The sequence below is a fragment of the Gouania willdenowi genome, chromosome 24, assembly GCF_900634775.1.
Source record: "Gouania willdenowi chromosome 24, fGouWil2.1, whole genome shotgun sequence".
Lineage (NCBI taxonomy): Eukaryota > Metazoa > Chordata > Actinopteri > Blenniiformes > Gobiesocidae > Gouania > Gouania willdenowi.
The window spans coordinates 2,941,704-2,961,057 of record NC_041066.1 but is presented as its reverse complement, the minus strand read 5'-3'; the positions used below and the strand labels follow the sequence as shown (position 1 = coordinate 2,961,057).

General features: G+C 38.8%; 2 protein-coding genes across 4 annotated transcripts in view; one reads left to right on the top strand and one right to left on the bottom strand.

The window, feature by feature from the left end:
• Positions 1–1,485: 1,485 nt before the first annotated feature.
• gja10b (gap junction protein alpha 10 b) lies at positions 1,486–6,052 on the top strand. The gene is made up of 2 exons (XM_028439596.1): positions 1,486–2,862; positions 6,014–6,052. The coding sequence occupies exons 1-2, from the start codon at positions 1,486–1,488 to the stop codon at positions 6,050–6,052; spliced, it is 1,416 nt and encodes a 471-aa protein (XP_028295397.1).
• A 5,438-nt stretch (positions 6,053–11,490) lies between these two features.
• The window catches only part of bach2b (BTB and CNC homology 1, basic leucine zipper transcription factor 2b), a 101,350-nt gene continuing 93,486 nt past the window's right edge, over positions 11,491–19,354 (bottom strand). For all 3 annotated transcript variants that reach the window (XM_028439879.1, XM_028439877.1, XM_028439880.1), the window contains one exon: positions 11,491–17,734. In XM_028439879.1, the coding sequence (XP_028295680.1) occupies positions 17,276–17,734 (459 nt within the window). In that variant the 3' untranslated portion in view covers positions 11,491–17,275. The remainder of the gene's footprint in view (positions 17,735–19,354) is intronic.

Sequence of the window (19,354 nt, the reverse complement as noted above, 5' to 3'; positions counted from 1 at the left end):
ATATCTCAACCCCTCCAAATGCACAAATTCAATGAAACGGCTCAGTTTTCTTATGCTTATATCACACGATGGCTGTCATTTTTAATCTCAAATTATCAAAAGAAATAATTTAAGAATTTTTCCAAAATTATTTCCCAAAATGTCCCTAAATAAAATACAAATATGTTACAAAATCAATAAATTGAAGTAAAGACCCTGCAGTTGCTGATATCTGTCATTATTACTATGCTATTACATACTTTACACATACTTTATACCTAGAAGTGCCAACTAGGCCACAATAATCTTAGAAACTGTGATACATTTGGCCTAACCCTGTGCATGTCATTTGTAGAGATGTAATGTTATTCACACCATGATAGCGCTTCAGTCATGTTACAGCTGATTTACACGTATTATTAACATTGTGGTGTATAGAACATCTAAAGCTCTTCACCAACTGTATTACTATTATTTCACTGTCTGAGACAAAGGCTTAGACACTAACATAAAAGAATCAACCCTTCTCTCATACTGCTCTCTTTGTTCTTCACTTCACATTTGATAAAAAGCAGAAAATGAATGTGAGATACTTCATTCATCACCTGCTTCTTTCAGAGCAGAGCAGCTTGTAAACTAAATTAACCAAAGGCCATAATGTTCCTTGGTGATTTTGGTGTCTATTGTTTGAATAAAATACTATATTAACTAGACTACCAATACAATACTGTGTCTTTAGTAAATACATATTTATATGTAATATTATCATGTATTTCTTTACAAATTGCTTCTTAATGGTGTAAAACAGAGATGATCAGACACATACATTCAAATGTAATAAAACATAGAACATGCAAACTCCCCACAGAAAGGTCCCTGGTTATTTCAGCCTTTGAGTCCATCATGACACCACCGTGTGCAGATGTTTGGAGCTGCTCTGAAAAGCTCGGTTTAATCAAAAAACAACTGAACTAAACTGCACTATCCTTCTGTGTGTTTAACATGTTCTACCTCTGCAAACACCTACAATCACATAAAAGCAGAGAGCAAATTACGTGTGTGTAGCACATATATGACAATAACAGTAAATTATGGTTTACATGTGGCTTGACATGAAACTGCAAGAAATGTGGCACCATTGTTTATGGCTGCATATTGGCGTCTCAGTTCATGCTCTGTCCAATTTGGCGTCATGCTAACAGTAGTGGGAAAATGTGACCTCGGGCCATCACAGGGTCATGCCATGATCAATGGCCTCAAACTGTCCCATTCCCAGTTTGTGTCAGCGCTGACACAGTGTCAGCTGAGCTGCTCGGTGAGCAACCTCGTCTGTGGAAGAGGAAACCAACCGCCCTGCTGATTGTGCTTTTATAAAGGAGTAAAGCTGCAGTAATGTAAAGAATCCTCGAACCCAAGTAAGTAATAAGCTCTTAATGCACTGTGACTGCTAAAAACAAATGTGTCTAATGCTTCTCTGAATGATTTCCAGTCGATGATGATGTAACAATGGGGGATTGGAACTTGTTGGGGAGCATTTTAGAAGAAGTCCACATTCATTCCACCATTGTGGGAAAGATCTGGCTGACAATCCTCTTCATCTTCCGAATGCTCGTGTTGGGCGTTGCAGCTGAGGACGTTTGGGACGACGAGCAGAGTGAGTTTGTTTGCAACACAGAGCAACCCGGCTGCAAGAATGTCTGCTACGACAAGGCCTTCCCCATCTCCCTCATTCGCTACTGGGTCCTCCAGATCATCTTCGTGTCCTCGCCGTCACTGGTCTACATGGGTCATGCCCTGTACCACCTGAGGACTCTGGAGAAGGAGAGGCACCGCAAGAAAGTCTACCTGAAAGCAGAGCTGGAGGGGACTGACCCTGTCCAGGAAGACCACAAGAGAATCGAGCGAGAGCTCCGGAGACTCGACGAACAGAAGAAAGTTCGCAAAGCTCCTCTGCGGGGCTCTTTGCTCCGCACCTATGTGTTCCACATCTTAACCCGCTCCGTGGTGGAGGTGGGCTTCATCATTGGGCAGTGTGCTTTGTATGGCATCGGACTATCTCCTTTGTACAAGTGCAACAGACAGCCCTGTCCCAACAGTGTGGACTGCTTTGTGTCTCGACCCACAGAGAAGAACATTTTCATGGTCTTCATGTTGGTTATTGCAGGAGTTTCCTTATTCCTTAACCTCATGGAGATTTTCCATTTGGGCATGAAGAAGATCAAACAAAGCTTGTATGGATTCAAATATGGAGATGATGAAAGTGTGTGCCAGTCAAAGAAGAACTCCATGGTACAGCAGCACCTTTATGTGCTGACCAGCTCCTCCCCAGAACAACTCAGTCAGTTCACTAAGAAACCCTGTTCAGGGGTGTCTGACGCTCACGAGGAGATGCTCTCCATGAACATGGTTCCTCAGATCGCTGAGGATACAAACAGCAGGCAGCAGGTGAGTCAGGCAGACCTGTTGCTGCTGGGGCAGCTGGGAACACTGGAGCCCTGCAGGAATGCTTCATCCAGCAGCGACACCTCCAACCCCATCAATGGCTCCACCAAGGTGCAGTACCACGCAGGGCCCCGTCCAACACTGATGGGGGGACACTTTGAGATTCCAGCTGCCCTGAGGGCCCCCCAGAGGAAACACAGCAGAGTGAGCACATGCAAAGAGCTCAGTGACATGAGTGACTCCCCTGAGAGCGAACACTACCCGACCACCAGGAAGTGCAGCTTCATGTCCAGAGGTCTGTCTGAGATCAACCTGGCCAGTCCCTCCTCGGACACTGTGGACTCCGAGAGCAGCACGGGGCGAGACGATCAGCGCCTGAGCCTGACGGAGAGTCCGGCCCTCACTCCACCGCCTCCATCAAGTGGGAGGAGGATGTCCATGGTCAGCATGTAACAAGCTTCTTCATTCGTTGAACATAATTCCATAATGCTGAGTCATTATAGGGGGAGACACTGCTGAGACCGAGTTTTAATTCTGTTTTGGAAAGTAATTCATTTTTGCTTTTAGTGCTTTTTAAACAAACGTACATTTAACAATGATTTGGGTGTAAAATCAGAAAACAATGTTAACACTGTTGCTACACCTTTAGAGCTATGTTGGCATTTTTTGGGTTAGGTGGAGGGATCTAGTGCGGTCAGGGTTGGGGTCAGTTATAATTGTAATTGCATAATTGATAATTAATTACAAATATCATGTAATCGTAATTGTAATCATAATTGTAATCATAATTGTAATCATAATTTTAAAAATCTGTTGCTGTCGTAATCTTAATTAAATTGTAATTGACTTTAGATAATGTACTTTGTAATTGTAATTGCCATGGAAATTATATAAAAATTGCAAATTCTACTTTAACGCTAAACTGGAGATTGGCGAACCATGTTACAGTTCTATGTACAGTTCTACACATATGTAGTCAATTATTAAATCATGCTTCATATCAAGCTTTCCCACATTTTACTATTTAAAAAATAAATAAATCTAGGGGTATACTGACAAAAAAGTCTCAGACGCCCACACCAATATTAAAACCTATATTTTTATTGATTAGGAAGCCTAACAAGGTAACCAATAGATATGAAAGAAAGTATTTAGTGTATTTTACAGCTGATTTAGGACCCTTTATCATAAAAGCAATTGTGATTAATTGTAACTGAACTTTAGTAATTGAGAACATAATTGTAATTGACTTTCTGAGGACAAAAATAATTGTAATTTAATTGTAATTGGAAAAAACGGTGGCCACAGTAATCGTAATTGAATTGTAAATTTACATAGGTAATTGAAAACGTAATTGTAATTGAAAAATGTAATTGACCCTGATTGGTGTTAGGTTCACTCATTTTAGCCTCCAGCTCCATTTAATATCAAATCAGTCAGATTAGTAAACATTTAATCTACAATCAAAACATCATTCTAAACGCACTTATTAGATTTATCATAAAAATAAACTAAAAAAAATAAAAAAAACACATTTTCAGCAACAAAGAAAACAAAGAGAACTCTTAAAGCAAGGGATCAGTGTTAATCCTTCAACTTTTACCATGTGGAATATTCACCTCAGGACCTGATTGGAAGCTCAACACGTGGTAAATAGGTCAACGTATGCATTCCTGTGTATCTGAGTAGAGAAATGACAGCTTCAGGACATTAAGATGGAAACTTTACAATGACGATTTATTTTCATTTCAAACTGTTCAAACACAACAAAAAACTAAAGGTTGACTTTTCATCAGAATCTGCTGATTTCTACAGAGTAACTGTCTGCACCAAATATTGGTTTTAATGATCTAAAGCAGAGATGAGAACCTTTTATCACAGCTGGAGCCACAAAAATGTGGTAGTGTGATCCAAGGGCTACGTTATCGACACTCATGTTAGCATTTAGAATAACCAACAAACAAAAAAGAAGGGTTTGTGTGTGGTTTTATTTGTTGTTTTGTGTATTTTTCTGTCATTCTCTTTGGCTGTTTTGTGTATAATGAATTGTTTTGTGATTCTTTTGTTGTTGTTCTTCTTCTTCTCTGCCACAAAAACAGACCAATTGTCCTAAAGGTGGTGCTACAACAAGCCTCTACAGTTCAAAACTGGGAAAATTCACAACAAATCAATCACATGCTACACTTTCACCAAAATGTTGTTTAAACCTAATATTTCCTATCACAATTTTGGCTGAATTTACTCAAATCAGCCCCAGCTAAAGGTTTTATTTATTTTGAAGCCTACAGTGCATTATAATGTTTGACTGTAAACAGTAATACATATAGACCTATTTGCTAGTTCTCCCTTAACTTCAGACACCTTGTTTTTTCCTGTCGTTGATGGTTTTGAGTATCAGGTCAATTGTTGGAGGCAGGATGTGCAGGCCTGGACCTCATCTCTGGAGACGGCTTTGTTGATGTGTGAATAGTGAGTGAAGGAGTGGAATAAGGATAGAAGCCTTGGGAACCGTGTTGGTGGCATGTGGTCTCCAAGTCTCACAAGCTGTCGTCTGTTGGAGAGGAAGTTCTTGATCCAGCAGCACAGGTGGTAGACCAGGCCAAGTGACATTAACATGTCAGGCTTAACTAATACGGGAGCTTTGGTTGTTAATAAAATAATATTTCATTTTTTGAATTGATTTTACTTGACCAGCCTGTCATTGCCTGATCTCGATAGATCTCTGAAGCTAAGCAGACCTTGGTTGTAGTTGGATGGGAGACCAGTGAGAATTCCAGGTGCCATAGTGGGGGACGGTCACTCCATTGGTATCTATCATCAATGTGGCAAGACACTTCACCCACATTACCTACCGGTAGTATGAATGTGGTGTGTGAGTGTTGGTGGTGGTCGGAGGAGCCCATGACGCACTATGGCAGCCTCGCTTCCGTCAGTCTCTGGCTACAATAGTAGCTTACCACCACTGTGTGGAGTGAAAGAATAATGCATTATTTCTGCAGAGCGCCTTGAGAGTCTATGATAAAGCGCTATATAAAATTCAATGCATTATTATTGTCGACATACATGTCAGCATTTAGAATAATGTCCAATCTGAGCATGAATACTGGAAAGAACAAATGCTTTGTGGATTTTTGTGGTCATTTTGTATTTTCTTCTTTAATGTTTGTATATTCTTGGCCATGTTTTGTGTGTTTTTGCTGTCATATTGTGTGTTTCTCTGTAATGTATATTTTTTTGGAGTCGTTTTGTGTGTCTTTGTTGCCATTTTGTGTCTGTGGGGTCATTTTAGAGATTTTCTTATAGTTGATTTGTGCATTTTTATTGCCATGTGGTGTATTCTTTTTTATTTATTTTGTGCTTTTAATTTAGGGATTGAGAGTCACATGTGGGCTACAGGTCGCATGTTGCTCATGTCTGACCTGTGCTAGGTCTGTGTTGTTGCAGCTTGAACATCAACACTTGCTACATCCTCCTCTTCCTGAGATCTGCTGGTTGTTGGTCTTTCTGCAGCTTTTTTGTTTTGTGTCAATAGTAATAACGCAGATGTGTTTTACCTGCTCATCAGAACCTCCTCCTTTTGTCTGCTTTTCAGAACATGATTCTGGAGCTGTCGTCAATCATGAAAAAGTAAACTTGAAATGACCTTCAGAAGAAACAAAGATCTCTCAGGGAAAAAAAAACAAGACCATCCTGGGTCACACCAGCAACTTTGACTTTCACTGGGAAGGTTTGGCTTTGTTTACCAGAACAGAGCAGAAAAAGAACAGAACAGAACAGAACAGAACAGAAAGAAAGAAAGAAAGAGCATTTGGTGACTTATGCATCGCCCAACATGCACGCTGTGTGTGTGCTTCATTACATTAAAGTTATTTACATAATAAAGCTGTAAATATTTGGAAAGACTGTATATCCACACAAAGCACAAAATGTTATTTAAAACAATTTTAAAGAACATTGAAACTATTTAAAATGTAATTATTGATATAAATATGCAGATTGTAATCTATGTTCCTATATCTGCTGTGAAAACTTCTAGAATGGTTTTATAGTGTTTTTTTTGTCCATTGTCACAGTTATTCTGCTATGAATAACATGTAAATAAAGGAGATGTTTGGAGAACGCAGGGCTGATTTAATTCCTTACATCTGAGATTAGTGTTAACAACAAACACAAGTGAGATTAAGAAATGCATTTTAAATGGTTTTATCTGTTTAATCTCACATTGTGTGTGTGAAATATCATTATTAAATAATAAGACATATGTATGCATTTTGTTGTTAAATGCACAAATCTCAAGCAAAGGGTGAAATCTAATTGTGTCTCCTGTTTGTATATGTCTGTGTTATCGCTGCAGCCTTTAGTTTAAAGTCAAGTGGAGGATAAACCAGAATAGTGTCATCTATTTCAATGATTAGATGAAATGTTTATATGTTAGTTTTCTTTTGTCACGCGTTAACTTCCCGATGACCTCATCCAAAGCAGCACCATAACAAAGCAGCATTGATTTTTAGCATGTAAAGCTTTAGCTTTCTCTCAGAGCCTGTTGCTGCGTTTGGTGTTAGCTATAAACTGTGCAAAGACACAATACTTAGACACACCAGTTTGGTATGACCTCCTTTGAAAGGACACAGCAGTTACTTTTCACTTCCACAATGTGGAAGGATGACTGCACGGCTTTCTTATACAAAGTAGAAAAAATAAAATACATTTTAAAGGAGACATATCATGCTTTTAAATCCTTCTTTTTTACATATAAATCATACAGTTGTGGTCTATATAAAGAGGAACTGCAATGCTTGGGTCTGAATTCCTCATTATTATAGCTCCACAGGCCCCTTTTCTACCCCTTTTCTGATGTGCTTCTGAGAGCAACTCGTTTTGGTGCGGTCTCTTTACATGTAAATGAGACACTTCATACCCCGCCCCCTCTTCAGGTTGCAGAGGTGACACTCGGTTCAACTCCACCCTGTTCGGCCATTTTTGTAGTTTGATAGAAGAGATACGATTATCTAGCGGTGCAGAAAATGTTTATTCACACGTTATTTACAAAATGTCAACAACAGAAGACTTGTCCATCCAGCCTTACATGTTTGAGCCAGAGTCTGACCCGGCGGAGCGAGATGAAAATGAAGATGATGAACCTGCAGAACCCTAACAAGTGAGCTAACACAAGCACCGAGCTAACGCTAGCGCCAAGCTAACGTCACGAAATGCATTTTAATACAGTCTTTTCTGAGACAAAAATGGCAAAATGAAATGACTAATGAAAACTTTAGACTTAAATTAAATCACGTAGGCCATATCATCAAGGATCTAAAACGAGCATACAGCGCTAACATATGAAAACGGTGCAACTGCTAATGCTAACAAAACAATGACAGGGACGTCTTATCATCACACTTTTTAGCGTTATTTACAGCTTACCGAAGTGCTCTGTTCGTCATCTCCAAAGATAGAAGGAATTGAACCCTCAATCAGACAAAGTCTTTTGGCAAATCCTTCTTTATACTGGAGGAGGTTGCTGAAGCAGTCATCCTTGAAGTGCTTCACGCACACAAAAATGACCTTACCCACAGATGTGGGTACATTTCCATAAAAAATAAAACTCAACCAGGCACTTCGAAAAGGTTCTGATGCTGGGAGACGGTGTAATGAAGTGTGTGGGTTACTACATCCAACAACCAAACATTTTGACTTATCCTCTCGTAACTTCTGCATCCTGGAGCTTGGACTACAAAATAAAAGCGAGAAATAAAAATGGCGGAAGTGTTGGACCTGGAGTTGATGTCCTAATTTGGCAGTTCCGCTGCAAATACTGTGATGTAATAGTTCAAAAAACATAATAGAGAATAGAAAAGTTGAAACAGATTGAAAAATATGACCAAAACAGAATATAAAGATATCAACGGAGCACCTGAAGAGACTAATTTGAATTTTTCTGTACTTCTAAACACTCTAAACATACAACAAAATGCATTTAAGGGCTAAAAAAGTGGATTTAGCATGATATGTCCCTTTTAAGATTTAATCGTTCAATGCTTTAGGTTTTTATTTTGGGTTTTTGGAGATACAGCACGAGTTTAACAGCTGTTGAGGTTACAAGTTCTGTGTATATTCTTGTAGTAAAGACCTTAGTCAGCGGTTTTTGGACAGCCTCACAGCCTGAATGCCCGCATGGGATCAAAACCCCCTGTACTCCTGCATTGGAAAACAAAGGGCTAAAAGAAGTCTATCCAACTGGTGTAATGAGTACAAGTTGTCATCATAATGAGCCAGCAGGAAGAGGAGAAAAGAACAGGACACAGAGAGTTTGAACATCATTTCCTTTTTATTATAAATTTTATATTTTGATAGCACTTTGAGATGACTTTTGTTGTAATTAGCGCTATATAAATGAGGGTGAAATGAACCATAGGATCACAGACTAGTTATACTAGAGAAGTACAGATCAGGAAAAGTATTGAGAGAGAAAGAAAGGAGAGAGGAGAAAGCACAGACTGCAGAAAGAGAGAATCGTGTTACAGCAGAGACCCAAGCATGTGACTGTATCTTAACACAATAATGACTAATCTGAGCATTAACACAGGAAAGGGTCGTTTTGTATTTCTTTTTCATTACCTCCACCAAGGAGGTAATTTTTTCACTTGTGTTTAACAATGTTTGGTTGTCTGTTAGCAGGATTACTTCAAAAGTACTCAAGAGATTATAGTAGGTTTTCGTGGCGCGTCATCAATCGCATCATCACCCCGGAAGTTGCCATTTTGGAGATAAGCAGCAGGTTTACAAACAGCATACAAATGAGCAAATCCCGAATTTTGAGAGGAAATGGTGAACTATTGCCATGTTTTGTCTGTACTAATTGGTCAGATCGTGAAAAACATGAGTTTTATAGACTGCCAAAAGTTTTAACAAATCAGGGAGAATAATGTCTGCATTTTATTAATAATAATAATAATAATGGCTTGGATTTATATAGCGCTTTTTTCGAGGAGACTCAAAGCATGATACAGAAACCATTATCACTCACACCAGTCACTCACACAGTCATACCGGTGATGGTAAGCTCCAGTGTAGCCACAGCTGCCCTAGGGCAAACTGACAGAGGCGTGGCTGCCATTTCGCGCCTACGGCCCCTCTGACCACCACCAACATTCATACACAATTCATACAAGGCAATGTGGGTAAAGTGCCTTGCCCAAGGACACAACAACAATTACTTGAATAGAGCGGGATTCGAACTCAGTAGTTCTACATCAGGAGAGCAGTGACATGAGACTAGCTCACCGTTGTTGCACCAGTTGTTATTGGTGTATATGCAAGCACAATAACATCCCTTCTTGCATTTAAATCCAGCTTCAGGTAGTCCAGCTTGTTACAGTACTTATATATAATATATATATTATATATAATATATAATTATATATACATATATATATTTTTTAATTTTAATTTTTTCTTTATAGCAAAGGGCACTATCTATTTAGAATTTGAAATTCAGGACGCACCATCATGTTTTAAATCAGAAGTGTGGAAGCATTTTGGCTTCCCCAAGACAAAATGAAAGAAGGGAGAAAGAAAGAACATGTGAAATCCAAGGTAAGAGGGACACAGAGAGGAAATGGAGAAACAAGAGAGAGAGAATGAAATCCATAGTTTGTATCGTATCGGGAATCAAATCGTATCGGGAGTTGAGTGAATTGTTACATCCCTCCAGGGAGTGGATACTGGAATGCAGGATGGAAGGAAGCGGCGTTCTCTGAGGATTTGCTTTTAGCCCCGCTCCTGCTTCTGATCACACCGCTTACGTCTCCTCTACTGGCGAACACCGCAGGTACGAGGCTCCGCTGCTTCACAGGCCGCTGGATGTAGCCGACGTAGCAATCCGAGGCTCGAGGTCTAGAGTATCTAACGGACTATAACTGTTTGATTTGCCTCAATGTAAGATTGCCTGGCGGTCGTAAACTATTTTAGAGTAAAAATGCTACAGGTTCACTGTGAAATTATTAGAACGGACTGAGTTATCTGCAGTATATCCGTTGCTAACGCAAACCTCTACAGCCGCAGCCGACCTCCAAACTTCTATTAGATTAAAGGTCTTCCGCTGTGTATGGGCTTGGTTGATGATATCAGGATACATAATAGACAAAAGACTCTCCGGAGTCGTCATTGATCTAAGACGAGGGAGCCGACTCGTTACCTCCAATAAACTGTATTTTTTCCAATTATCGTGCCCGTTCCTGTAAGCGTTTGCATCTATAATGCATTTTGAGGAGCTTTTCTGAGATTTATCCATTGCAGAGTACTCCTCTGTGAGCCTCTAACATGTAGTGTCAACATCCGCTTACCTCCAACATGGCCGTGCATCCGGGTTACTGCCCAGAAAGTGATGTCGGTGAAAACCCTCTTTAGACACAAATTTAACCAAAGATAGACCTTAAGCCAATGGAAGATTCCGTTACGTTTTGGAGGGAATCTGGATCAATACACTGATTATGGACCAGTTTAAAAAAAAAAACCTAAAAATTTCTCTCCATTGCCAAAATTCATATCTCAGCTCGCAACAGAGCTTTATGAAATTTAACTCGGTTATGTCTCGTTAGTTCCTTAATTATTACAGAGTTACATCCGAATAGCAATTGCGCATCTCATCATGATTTAAAACATTTCAGTGGAAATACAAGTGGATCTATTGTATTGTTACTAATGGAGATGTTTTCTGTGTTTCTGGAGTTATTTTATATACTTTTTGTTGTCATGTTGCGTGTTTTTGGAAGCATTTTGTGTACTCCTGTTCTTTGGTGTTTTGCTTTGCCAAAAAATGTATCTATTTTGTCTTGACCTGATCCTGTGAGAACAGTATGAAAGACTCATGGTGGAGAATTCACTAAAGGGTCAGTGAGTCAGGGACAAAGAGAAAGGAAATGAGACTGGATCAGACCCCTCTACCCACTGGGCTAGGCGTGGTCTTGTACCCTCACCCCCATCTCAGACCCCTACGTCACAGAGCCAGGAGGAGAGAGGGAGGAAATATTATTCACTTAGAAATAAAAATGACAATAAATCCAACAATGATATGCCTGCTTCTTTATTTCATAAAGAGAAATGGTGTCAAGACAAAAAAGTCATTTATATAACACTAGCAATTGAAATGAATGAAAATGGGGTTTGCACAATACCATATTTACAATGGTTATTAGGTCATTTCATTAATTAGGGTCATGAGGGATTTAAAAATTAGGTAAGAACTCTTAGTAGAGAATAAGCAAATAACAGCTATTTCAAAATGACAATATTAACACAAAACAGTCTAGAAAAATGAGAAAAGAAAAAACAACAACTTGAACTACAAGCTTGAGAGCTATTACATAAAAAAAAAAAAAAATGATGCACCAAAATCTACTAATACAATAATCCATAGAATCTGTGTAAAAAGCATGTAGAAAAAACACCTGATGCAGTTTGCTGATACAGTCATTGACCAGTTATGAGAGGTATGAAGGATTTCACAGGTAGATAAGTGTGAGAAGAGTCTGCACTGGTGACTTGGGGATGGGGGCCCAGGCCCCTGCATACACTCACTTCACTTGGATGTGAACTATGGCCTTTGCAAGTTCTAAGGCAAATATTGGAGGTGCACTTTGTATCCATGTAATGCTGAGCCATCCCTAAAAGTTGGATTAAAGACAAAGTGAGGAAACTCATTCAATGTCTCTGATGCAACACCAAAAACCAAAAGCGCTTTTTACATGGCAAAAAAAAAAAGAAAAGAAAAAGGATCCGACATGACAAAATACCTACTTGTAAACATATTCCTTTTCGATTTGAATGACCTCAGCCTGTGCAGACACAGAGCAAATTTCCTCTTTTCATTTTGTCAGTAAAGTCAAGCAATCTGTGAGAAAGGCATGTCTTTGTTCATATTCTTCTACAGAACAACCTTTGGAGTTGAAAAGCCAGTGTTTTGTTTTTGAGAAGCAGCGGCAAAAATAAAAATAAAAATGTTAGAGAAAGAGTTGAATAAACAACACAAATACACGGAAAAAAAGTGAGCATTCTTACCGAATGCTCACTTTTTACAGCTACAGAAACACCCACAAGGGAACCAAAGCATTGTGCACTGATGACCTGAAGAATTCCTCATGTCAAACTGTTCAATAAATGTGACGTGTATTTGTCATCAGTTTAAAGCTGCACAACGTATCACTTGTGACAGTGAATGTTAAATATCATTCATGTTCAGCGTTATATCTCTAATAACTCTTTTGGTTGAGGATGTAAATAAAGGCAAAGTTATGTTTCCAAATTGTTCAATCAGTTAATCAACTCTGAATTTTTTGAATGCTGGACTTTCTGAGGAGAGTAACCAACAAACCAAACTTCAGAGTGAAATAAAAGGGCTGTAAAGTGTGTGTGAGACATTTCACATTCGATGAGTGCTGCTGGTGTTAAACTGATGCCTTGATTTAAATTTGTGTGTTTAAAATACATACGTTTGTGTTCAATCAAAGCTGTTCTAATCCTTTGTTGTTTTACCTTAATGAAGGTTTTGGATTTGTGCATTTCATTTTGTATATAAACTATACTATAAATTGTTTAACAATAATCTAAGTCCCAACATATTATTTGGAGATTCAGTCAATTTGTTGCAACCTGAAATTTCATGTTTTTTGTTTGTTTTTTGCCAAGCTCAAGACTAAAAATCTTCATTTGAAAATATGTGGGTAATAATTTGTCATAATATCAATATAAAGAGATTGGATACTGCTGCTGAAACCAATATAACTGTTTAGGCTCTATAAAAACCTTTAAAATATGGTAAAATGACTTTTTAAAGAACTACACTGCTAGCTGCCAATTCTGCCCATTAGTCAGGCAGCAAAGCAGACTGGGTAATTGTAATTAAATGTAAATTCAATAATTTAAAAAAGAGCTGCTCTGCACTCAGGCTGTGCCGATACATTTGCATTGACAGTGTGTACATGTGTCGGTGTGGAATGAATATGTGCGTTTGAGTGGATGCGCGTACGTGGCTCTGTGTTCGTTACAAAATTGGGAATTATCTTACGAACCAATTGGAGGACAGATTGATATAATACACAGTCTCTGTGTGCGGCTCTGTAGCCCAAACAATCACAAACACAGTGTGGGATTATAAACTACATTGAAAATGTACATCGTTTAAAGTCAAGGAAGTTTCATCCAAACTTTAAAGCCCCAACCCTGGATTAGTTTTAGCCAAAAAGAATCATCGATTGTTCAGAAGTCACAGTTCTTGCTTGCTTTAGAAACCAAACTGAGCGGGTTAATTTAAAGTAGTGGGGCTAATTGTTAGCTAAAACATGCCAACAGCACCAGCTAGTATTTACAAATGTTTTCTACTGCACTTATTACATCTGAACTCCCAAAGATGTGTATAAAGTTATTGGCTCATTTCTATGTAGCAACTTATGTGGGCAATGGCTAGGTGCTAATTTCATATGCTAACAGTTGTCTTCATTTTGATGAATAACACTTTTTTTGAGAGTACAATGAGGACTAAATTGATAAAAAATGTAGTCAACAAAATTAAAAGTTGATATCAATAGAAATAATTTAGCAACAGATTTAGAATATTTAAATGGTTGTGCTTTTAGGGGACTAAAACTTGTCTGAAACTATACATTTTGATGACCAAAAACCAAATTGTATTTTTGTCAAATTTTGTTATCAAATCAAACATAATTCTACATTTCCTGGTCAAAAGAAGCGAAATAGCGATTTATTCAGTGGGGTTAACTTGAATTAAAGTTAAGATATTATGCTTTAAAAGAGTTGACCAAGACTACACAGATATTAGCAAAAGTAAAATGTTAAACCTTGCCAATTTTAAGCTTGACATTTCAGTTAGCATTACTGCCCTGAAACAGTGCTTTCTTTAAACAACTTTAAATGCTATATGGTTTTCTCATTTGCTGAGCAATCAGGAGCGTTAAATCCAAAGATTTAACAGAAGTCCAAACGTTCCAAACATACAAAATTGCCTCAAGATAGCGTAAACTGTTGCTGTTAGCAATGAGGCCGATGCTAACAATTTGCGCTAGTCTCCGACCAGCCTAAATATCATTTCAGCATCTTTTGCTGTCATAAATGCAGTGTTGGTATCAAATATAATAAGTGCAGTAGATGTTGTTGGTCAGTTTTGGAGAAATAAAGTATCCCTTGAAACAGGGACCTTTGAAATAATAAAAGGTAGAAAATGCTCATTATTGTGGCACTTACTTTAGCTCGACTTTTACTTCGCTAACAGATAGCGCCATTTTGGATTAGGGCTTTAAAGAGCAATACATCGAGTTGAGCAATCTTATACAATTTAATCTTTGTGCTAAAGAATGATGCCCAGCTTTAACGTTAAAGCCTGCTAGATCTAGAGAGTTTGACATAATTCAGCTTCTTATACATTGAGAACTTTTTCAAAAATAGCATTTCAGGAGGACAGACGGCTCCAAAAGGAACGTACAAGGCAAAACTAAAGCTAAGACCAACTAACTAAGCTTATAGCTATAGGCAGCATGCATGCACATCACAAAGTAAGGTGTTTAAACAAATGCACAATTAGGGCAAATATTTTACTATCTTATATGATTGTTACTCAATCATTTTGGACAACATACACAGCTTTCAAATGAATTCTGAATTAGCTTATTCCATTACTAAAGAAAGACAGATAGAAGGTGTGAACACTTAGTTTTACCTTCAGATTTTCTTTGTGTTTTAGATTCATAATAGATTAAAAAAAAAAAAAAACATCATAATTGTATGATCATTTTGAGGAAAGTCTTTCTTTTATAAGTGCCAAATTAAGTGCTCCAGTTTGAGACTTTTAAAGGTTCAGAAGACAAAACCTTTACGGAAGTGCTAAAAGGCTTTGAGCGCTGAAAGTCAAAGTGCCAGAATTATTTTTTTGTAGGCAATTATTAATGATAACCATCAATAAGAGAGGCTATAGTTTACAAATACAAACATTCACAATACTTTCCGCTATGATAAGAGTCATGTGTACAATCAATATTGGAATTGTTGCAATCATAAATTGAACTTTATCAAAATCATCTTTTGATATCTAAGGCTAACATTATTATTTTAGGTTTTAAAGTTGTAGTCTTTAATCCAATCACTGAATTTTCTTAACATATGAATACATGCTATACAGTATATAGTATTATTTATTGATCTCATGATGGTTATCATTAATTTTCATTTCTTAGATCTAATATACTTTCTGGAATCATCTGGAAAATAATTGTCTGTAATTCACTCTTTTTAAACATTGCATGCCAACACAGTAGAAAGCCAAAACGTGACTGTGAAAGTGAACACCAATAGCTGTGAAACCACTAACAGGAAACAAGATTTCCTCTAACGGTAGAAAACGAAAACATTAGGAACAAGTCATTTTTCACATTTAGGGGAAAAGTCAAAGGAAGGTGTGAAGGAGCTGGCCGTTTCAAAACACAACTTTTATACATGCAAAGGGGCTCAAATCGTGTGTGTGACATGTGTGTCTGTTATGTACTGTTGTGTGAGTGTCTAAGTGATTTCCTGAGTAGAAGAACTCCCACTGTGATGGGGGGAGTGTTCGTTAGGCAGGACAGGAAACAACAAAACAAAGATTCTTCCCTTAGTAAAAAGGTGCTTGATATAACCCCGGTGAAAAAGAAACACCTAAGCCTCTACCTGTACAAAAAAATATCACTGTTACAGTCATCATGCTCCGTACTATTTACACTTCTGCCAAACAAGCACTAAAATGTCACCATTACAACATCCAAGTACAATGGTATTGCTGATGAGTGGGGAATAAAAATAAGCATTAACCGCCTGCAAAAACCTTTTTTCCTTTCGATTCAGTGCTGTGGAAGGCATAGGAGGAATGTATTGGTTTTACAGTCTGTACACCCTTCTCCTCCACAGAAATACAAATGTGAGACGCTTGAAGACATTTTTTGCATATGAACATTTTACACTCTCACTGCATCGCAGCTCCCTCATGTAGGAAAGCTGTTTTTCTCATTTTTTTATGAATTAGGTTGAACATTCAGAGGATTTCTTGTTTTCCTGAGTTTGATTTGCTGTGACAAAAAGGGCCACTGACATATAGAGAGAGAAGAGACAAGAGAGAAGCCCACTGAGCAAAGACACGTTCAAACTTTGCCAATTGTTGTTGTTCTTCTTTGTTCACTGTCGAACATCTTTTCTAATGTCTGTTTAACATCTTCGCAGGTGTCTGCAGACCTCAACATTTACTTTGGTGGTCCATAGATACTTGAAATGGGGCCAAACCTGAATTTTAAAGCAGAACTGGATGTCAAAAACCCAGTTTGGCCTGGCCGATGTTGAACAGACATGACTCTTTGCTTTGTTGGGCCAGAAAGAGGTAGAAGAGCTTGATAGAGACAGAGTGGGAAAAGTAAGGTGTAGTTAAAAGGCAGGAACACAGATCCTGTGACATAGAAATACAAAGTGAGCTGCTGTTGGGGTCCAATGAGGTCTGACTTGAATGGACACATGAAGAACAGAGTCTCCGTTGTGACAGGCTGCTGCAGGGGCTGAGAATAGCACCATTGTAAGGGGTTCGGTGAGAATATCCCACTCTGTCATGATAAGAGGAGAATACCTGGACAACAGTATTGCTGCTGTTAAGACAACTTTAGTGTCAACCGTTCATAGACAAAACAACGGCACAAGACATAAATACAAACAAAGCTTGTTTTTCAGTGAACACTGGCAGAGGCTGACCGTCCCCATCAACCCTGAGGGAGGGTGCGTCAGAAGAGCTTAATTAAATAATAAAAAACAACAACACAAAGAACCACTACTACTGAGTACAGTCCTTCCTCGGCTGCTCGTCGGTTGTACATTTGTCAGTCATCTCCTGGCAGAAATCCACCGTTACCGTCTGGTTTGACGTCTCCATGGATAACCCTGACTTTGTGTACACGCTGGTGTCCGTTTCTCTGTCCGCCCCGTTCCTGACAGCGGAGTCGTGCTCACTCTCTGATGGGCCCGGCGACCCCTGGAAGCTGGGCTCCGGCGTGGCCGAGCCGGAGTGGGTGCCGGTGAGGTCGATGCTGGTGGCGGCTGCAGTGGTGGAGGTGGGTGTGCTGTTGGCAGGACGGAGAACGGGACAGTAGTGGTGTAAGGACTGGACCTGCTCAGGGCTCAGCTGGACATCCCTGCACACCTCCTGGGACAGACAGGAGAAGTTCTCCCACAGCTCACCCATACACGCTTTCAGCTGGTTCCTCTCAGTCAGGAGCTTCTCCTTCTCACACACCTGCATCACACAAACCAGCATGAGTCAGCACCAAGTATAATAACACTTTTTTTGTCCTTTTATCCTTAATCTGAGCATGGACACAATGTTTTTGACTAGTTGGAGCTCCTATCTGACAACAGCCACTGTAAAATAAACTATTTAGGTATGATCAATCCTGTGTGTCAGTGGTTCCCAAACTTTTCACCCTGTCAGACATTTAACCTGAAACCATGTACCCCCTACTCCTGCACACATAAAAACATAAGAATGTAGGGTCATACACAATGTAGTCCTACAATGAAATTTTAGCCATCCTGTTGAGAAATAATATATAATAAAATAAATAATAATAATCTATAAGCACACAATAAACATCTTATTCAGGATTACCAATCAATTTATTTCATGTGGCTACTGGCATTTTATGTTAGAAACAATCTCTCTCTTTTTTTTGGGGGGGAGGAGAGAATAAATCTACCAAATATTTGTTAGTTGAACATGTTCCAGTAATGCAACATATTCTTCACCCTGAATATGTGAAATATGACTCGCTACAACTTTAATGAGAAGGGTGAAGTTGAGAGAAAGCACAGAACTCTGTAATGTTTGGCTGAATTTGAGAGTGGCAGTCTTAAATTGTTCTCCACGCAAAGTCTTTTTCCGTAGATTGTTTTTGTGTTTGTCAAAGCTGAAAATCCACTTTCACACAAGTATGTGATAGCAAAGGGCATACAGTATGTGTGCATTTTGGTGAGATTGTTTTTCTCTCACCACTAGAGGGCAGTCTTACAGAGGACAATGTGTCATTTGTGGCAATGCATGGAGGCTTCTGACTGCTGATCTATTTATATTCCTGTTTCCAATGTTGTCATGCTGTTTTGAATTTATATTCATGTACCCCCGACAACAATTTGCGTACCCCGGGGGTACCTGTACCCCACTTTGGGAACCTAGGCTGTATGTGAAGTTACGTCCCAGCAACATGAGCTTAACTTCTAATAAAGGTAGACACAGATTAAAAGAAAAAGAAAACTTCCCATAAACTAAAGTTTACACGTCTGCTCACTAAGATCAATATGTATTCTAAGATAATCAATTGAAATTTGGTAGAAATGGGCGATCATTGACCGATTTCTGCAATAAAATGTCATATTAGTTGAAATCGGTATTGGTTTTTCTATCTACAAAAAATACAACAATATGTGCTGTTGTTTGAGACAACAACTCTAAAAAAATATATAGAGCTTTTTTCCATTAAATTTGTTTTCCTATTTTGCACAGTTATGTTTTATGTGAAATACATCCAGCGGGGCAGGAAGGGGAGTGGAGCACAGGCGTGAGTGTTGATGGTGCATCGGGGCCCAGGTGCCGTACGGGGCCCATGAAGGAGGGAAGAAAAAAAAATCAGAACTCTCAAGAAGTGCCAGATATGCCCCTGTTTTTGTGAATGGAATAGCTTGGGGCTCGTCGGTAAGGTAACGCTTAGTGGCTGGTACGGGAGGGGGAGATTACAATTGTCCATTCACCTTAACACCTGTCAGTCATGATGAGTCACGATGACTATTCAACACGGGGGGGGGGAAAGCGGTGCACAAAAGAGGAAGGAAATAAAGGATGAGAGTAAAGCTAAAATGACCA